This window comes from Narcine bancroftii, chromosome 4, assembly GCF_036971445.1.
Source record: "Narcine bancroftii isolate sNarBan1 chromosome 4, sNarBan1.hap1, whole genome shotgun sequence".
In the NCBI taxonomy this organism is placed as follows: domain Eukaryota; kingdom Metazoa; phylum Chordata; class Chondrichthyes; order Torpediniformes; family Narcinidae; genus Narcine; species Narcine bancroftii.
The window spans coordinates 266,054,058-266,060,057 of NC_091472.1; the positions used below are offsets into that span (position 1 = coordinate 266,054,058).

At 34.8% G+C, this 6,000-nt stretch overlaps 1 protein-coding gene across 1 annotated transcript in view; it reads left to right on the plus strand.

The window, feature by feature from the left end:
* The window catches only part of cacnb4a (calcium channel, voltage-dependent, beta 4a subunit), a 47,936-nt gene extending 45,447 nt beyond the window's left edge, over positions 1-2,489 (plus strand). The window contains exon 8 of the mRNA XM_069930503.1: positions 2,229-2,489. Within this exon, the coding sequence (XP_069786604.1) occupies positions 2,229-2,489 (261 nt within the window). The remainder of the gene's footprint in view (positions 1-2,228) is intronic.
* The last annotated feature ends 3,511 nt before the right edge of the window (positions 2,490-6,000 follow it).

The window sequence follows — 6,000 nt, forward strand, 5'->3', positions numbered from 1 at the left end:
ATCAGGCTGCTTATTGGAGTGTAGATACAATAAATTTATTTAACAAAATACTCTGCAGTTAACTAGAACCTAATTCATTTGACTGCTATTTGATAAGCAAAGAACATTTCTTCTTTCTCATTTAACAAGCATTTAAAGCTTCTCATTTTTAAGAAAGCTCAGGGAGAATGAGCTATAATTAGGATATCTCATTAAAGAAATAATAATTATACCTGGTTATTCATGTATTCATATGTTTGGAAAGGTTAAATGCACTTCCTTAATTTTTCAGAAAACACACTGACATCCCACCAGTTATTTCGATTGAGAGGTACAATCTGCACTGAGTTAATTGTGAAATTTAGTGTTGACCATTGAGAAAATTGGAATGCGGATTAAATTGAGTGTGAAATTAAGCTTGCAGTGCTGTAGAATTGCACTTTATCATTTTCATTTCTAATTTCTTTGTCCTGTTTTACTTTATACGCAACTGAACCCTTCATAAATGACTCCCCGCTATCTACTCACGTATGTGTGTTTGCAAAATCCTCATAAATTTTCTGAACTTAATTTGCCTCTCTCATGTGACTGAATTCACTTAAATGAACCAGCTTAAAACCAAAACATTGGTTATGTATCTTTATATTTGCTATATAAAGTACAGTTCGACAGTTGAGTCCCTCCAGCTGTGTGTTTTTACTGACTTCTACTCCTCAGAGGTGAATTGCAATGACTTCTATCTAGAGGCAAAGTCGTTTGAGACTTCCACTACAATCTTGGGGTGGGGGTAGGGAGGTGGTGGGGAACAAGACTACTCTTAACAATGCAGGCTATTTGGAAGATAGGGGAGGGGTTCAACAAAACAGATACTACAGAAGTGGGCAATCAGTTGGATACCAGTTTTAACTCATAATTTCACCTCAGTAACAGAAATACCTGCCGGAGGGAGAGTGATTCATCATGAATACATAAATATCAGATCTCTATCAACACACTGATGTGATGTCACTTTTTTGAAAGTGCATTTCCCAATTCCTCCCTCCACAATCTGATGTGCCCAATCTTCAATGACATCAGCCACAGACCTAACAAAATGAAAGTCCTATTGAAAAGGCATTCCTTTTATGTTCAGGATTTCTATATGAATTTTGTGCTTCAAAGGTGGAAACATTCACCAAAATATAGTTGCTATGAAAAAAAGTGAAATATTCTGTTGTAGTTTTCTTATTGAGATATCATCTATCTTCAAGGTTCCAGACAGAAACATTTTAAGTACTTGTGCCTCTCGTGGGAAAGACAGGACTTTGAAGAGAATAGCATAAATGCCATTCACATTTCATGCACATTTCTAATTTAAGTCTTGCAGGTTTCTTGATTAAGAAGTCCACACTTCAAAAGCAAAATTCTTTCTTTTTTAAAATATTTGTATTGATTTTAATAAAGAACTTGTACATACATAAATTGTAAATCATATCCATAATTTATAGTATATACCTTTTTTTGGGGAAAAAAAACTAATAATATAGAAAAAAAGGAAAGAAGAAAATAGTGGAGGAGAAAAAACTCAAACACCAAACCACATTGGCAGATGCTATATATGACTAGTTTTAAAGGAAAAACAATGGTTTAAAAAAATATATATAAGGAATGTGGAAAAGATACAAGTCAAACAATTTAATTACATTGGAGTAAGACTATAAAGTTGTCACACTAAGGAGTCATATCAGAATAAAAGCAAGACAATTTAGCCTTAGACAAATGAGCTCTATGTACCACTTTGAATTGTAATGGACACTGTCGAGCACATAATGAAGAGCTATTAACCAAACTAAGAATTGTATCCCAATCCACATCTGATGTAGTCAAGTTAAATCCTGTTCCCAAGCATGTTTGATTTTAACTAACAAAGTCTGATTTAAACATAACAATTTCTTGTAAATAATAGATATTAAACCAAATGCAAAATTCTGACAATGCCAGAAATCCGAAATAAAAATAGAAAATGCACCAACTGCTCAGCAATCAACTTGAGGCATTGATAGTAGACTTGATCCAAAGTTCAAATGTGTTGTCAGAGTACATACATGACATCACATACAACCCTGAGATTCTTATTCCTGCTGGCCAGGCAGAATTTCTATCGAGTATTTCAAGCATTTATTATTTTTACTTTACATTATCTAAGTGATCTATATTTTTATGTTATTTGGAGTAGATCTGCTAACTTAATTGCCTTTTGTATTATCTAGGGGCAGCGGATGAGCAACAGCAATCACTCTGGTGAGCACATACCTGTTGAACGAACACGCTTGGTGCACTCTGATGAAAATGGTCATAGTGAGAGGGCACGAAAGAATAGGAATCGCTTGTCTTCAGGTTCTCAGCACAGCCGTGGCCAGTACCCACTGATGGAGGAGGAATATTCTGACCCCTATCAGGACACGTATAAATCACGAAGGAGTCACGGATCACCTGGAGGCCACAGCCATGATTCTCAACACAGGCTATGAAAAATGTTGTTACTCACCTACAAAAAAAAATACAAGATAGAGAAAAGATTTTTTTTAGAAAAAGCAAATCTCCTGCCTTGCAACGTTAAATGTGAGCAGGGAAGTATTCAGGCAGTTCTTAATATTTTATTATTGAAACAACAACTCAAAGTGGTTTTCAAAAAGCCTTTATCCCCCTTTCAGGCTAGTTTGCTCATAATGGAGACAGTCTGGTCAAGTGTTTTCCCAAACACTTTACTGGTTTTGTAAATATGAAGAGTGTATGGTAGTGTGATCTGTGATACTGTGGGTTTATTGTCACTGTGTCACTGAGCACATCTACCTCAATATATTTTTTTCCTATAAAACAACCACATATATTACATGGCGCTAAAAATCAATACTTCCTTCAGTCTAGTGCCAACTTAGCCCTACAGTTGGTGAGGTGGACCTTGAGTACAGGTGGGTTCCTAGCACTTAAATCTGTTCGTAAAGTTCCCAATGCAGTGACAAAGCTCCTTTAATGCATAACACTCTTCACTCGATTCCTTATTAGCAATAAGTGATATTGCAATACGACCCTGTACTACCATTGTCTCAACAAATTTTGCTTCGGCGTGTGATTCCAGAATTCAATGCAGCTCTCCATTACATACACAACACACAATTTGCATGAGACGAGCAGTAAAAATCACCTATTTACAAGTAAGATATTATTTACATTTAAGAACAATAAATTAAGCTTTTATGCATTTACTACATGTGTATGGTTTTTTAAAGGTGTTATTTATAAAGGACAATTTCAGGCTGTACATTATCTTGCTAATGTTAATTCCTTTATTTTTCATGTTTAGAGAGTTCAGTGATATTAGTTAGTAGGTGCAACAGATTTGATAAAACCTCTCACCAGGACAATATGTAGAGCGATATCCATTTATTCAACCCACATCCGTTAAAGAGAACACACTTTGACAGAAAGGCCTTCATTCTGTGGTAGCAACCCTACAAAATGATGTGATATATAGAATTCGATTCAATTCAAGGTAAGGCCATTGGGAAATACTTTGCAACAGTGATTAAGCAACTGGCTGAGTATATCACAGGATTCAAAATTGGCATTGTAAAGGTTATTAGCCTATCAGATCATTGACCAGTTAAATTATTTGGAGCTGTAGATAATTTTGAAATTTCTTTTTCTAGGTTAATCCAAGGTCATCTGTATTCATATGTTAAGTTTTGCTATGCTCAAAAAGAACATGATGTTCCCATGCAATAAGTGCATTATTAACAGTCTTATTTTTCTCTCTTTGTTCTTTTTTGTACTTATAGTTGTCTATCCTCATGTGCTGAATATCTTCTTTATCGTTGATAGCATAGGGCAACATATCCGAATTCAGGTGTCAGAGCATCTGCTACAAAACATGGTAATTAAAGATTTGCAGTCAGCGAGAATGAGTTGTTTGGTGGGTAACAGGGAGGGAGGATGAAGTACAGGGCAGAATGAAGGCAAGGAAGATGGGGAAAAAGAGAATAGAAAAGGGAAGATAATGTTCTTGGAATGTATTCATTGGGTCAGTGCTATATCTGACATTGAGATGCACAACATTTCATTATTCCAAAGCCATTTACATATAGTAGTGGGCGTCACGGTTAATGTAGCAGTTAGCACAACAGTCTTAAAGCGCTAATGACTGGGACTGGAGTTTGAATCCCGCTCTGTCTGTAAGGAATCTGTGTGTTCTTCCCCATCTGTGTGGGTTTTCTCCAGGGGCTCCAGTTTCCTCCCACTATTCAAAAAGTAATGGGAATGTAGGTCAATTGGATGGGACAAAAGAGCCTGTTACCGTACTGTATGTCTAAATTTAATTTTTTTCTAATTAACATTATATTTTTATTTAAATTTATAGTTCAGTAATTACATAGTATAAGTACTTGCCCCACCCTAAAGAAATGAAAGAAAATGACCAAGGTCAAATAATCTATTGAAGCAAGTTAAACAGGAACGTCTGCAGATGCTGTGTGTTTTGTGTATTGCATCTATTTAAGCAGGTTTAGTTAAGAATAAAATATTGACCTGGGTAGGAAGAGATCTATTACATTCATCTGAAAGAAAAGGTCAAACTAAGTTTTGATGTAGCAGTTCTGCACTGGACTATTTGCTAAGATCCTCTGTTTATAATCCGGAATGGATCTTGAACTCAGCCAACTGATAATGCGTAATGGTGCCCAAGTGAGTGGAGGGGGGCAAAAATTGTGGAACTTGGGCTGCAACTTGATCCATTAACTGAAGATTCAGGAGGGGAGGAGGAGACGTATAAAAGCAAACAAATGGCTAGAGGCAAACCAATAATACTGGGGAAAATTATATATATTCTATAAAAGGTTACATGATTTCTTATATTTATGTCTAAACATATATATTTATTTCAATGTGCTATTTGAACAAAATAATTGCATGTATCAAATAATTTTGCTATTTTCCTATTCAATCTAAATTTTGGCCCAGTTTCGTTATTTGCAATGATATTATCTCAGTGCATTTTCATGAATACATTTAATAATTGCCACTTCAATTCCCAGAATGAAGTGCACATTTAGAAATATGCTGAATTTGGAGGTGCTTTTTACTCTGAATAGGTCACATAAATATAGATTGTAAGATCATGATAAAAGCAACACACTGGGGAAATGAATGATCTTCAACAATCTTTCAAACTAGGCTCACTGGAATTCTGACTAATTATTAGCAAACTTCTGGCAAAGATACAAATGATGGTCTTTGATTGGACCCTTAATCTGGATCTTTCAGCAAAAGGCAGATCTACTGCTGTAGTATTTAATAAATTAGTTGCAATTTTGGAATACTGCAATGTGGAAGAAGCAAAGTACCATTCAGTTCAGCTGGGCCAATTTGTTATTCAGTTGCTTGTTCACATTGTTGGCAGATATTTCTTGTCTTTGTACCACCAAGATTTAGCTCAGTCATTCTTGTTGAATTAGTTTTCTCTCTACCTTGTTTTTCAAAATATTCACTGAATCTAAATCAAAAATAGTGCGCAATTTTTACGTAAGAAGAGATTAGTCCATAATACCTTTAGCTTGCTATTTCTTTAGTTTCATGTTGTAAGGTTCTTTATTCATAGCTCCACACAATACAGCTCTGTACTAACTGATATTATTGCAAACTTTAAAAATGTGCCTCACATTTAACTATTCATGTATTTTCTTAGTTCAATAAATGAAATGCAATTATATCTTCCCCAAATATAATGGTCAAAACTAAACATGACATTTCCTACAGCTTCAAGAGTATTTCATAGAATATGAATAATCAGATTCATAATAAATCTGTTAACACAGAATCAAGTTTATTATCATCTGATTGCACAATTACAACCTGACAAAACAATATTCTCCAGTCCACAATGCAAAACATGCAGTCACTCAACCACACATAACACACATACAGACAAACAATGCACATGCAGGACATACATTCATATATACAAATAAATAAATGAATATTGTTTTT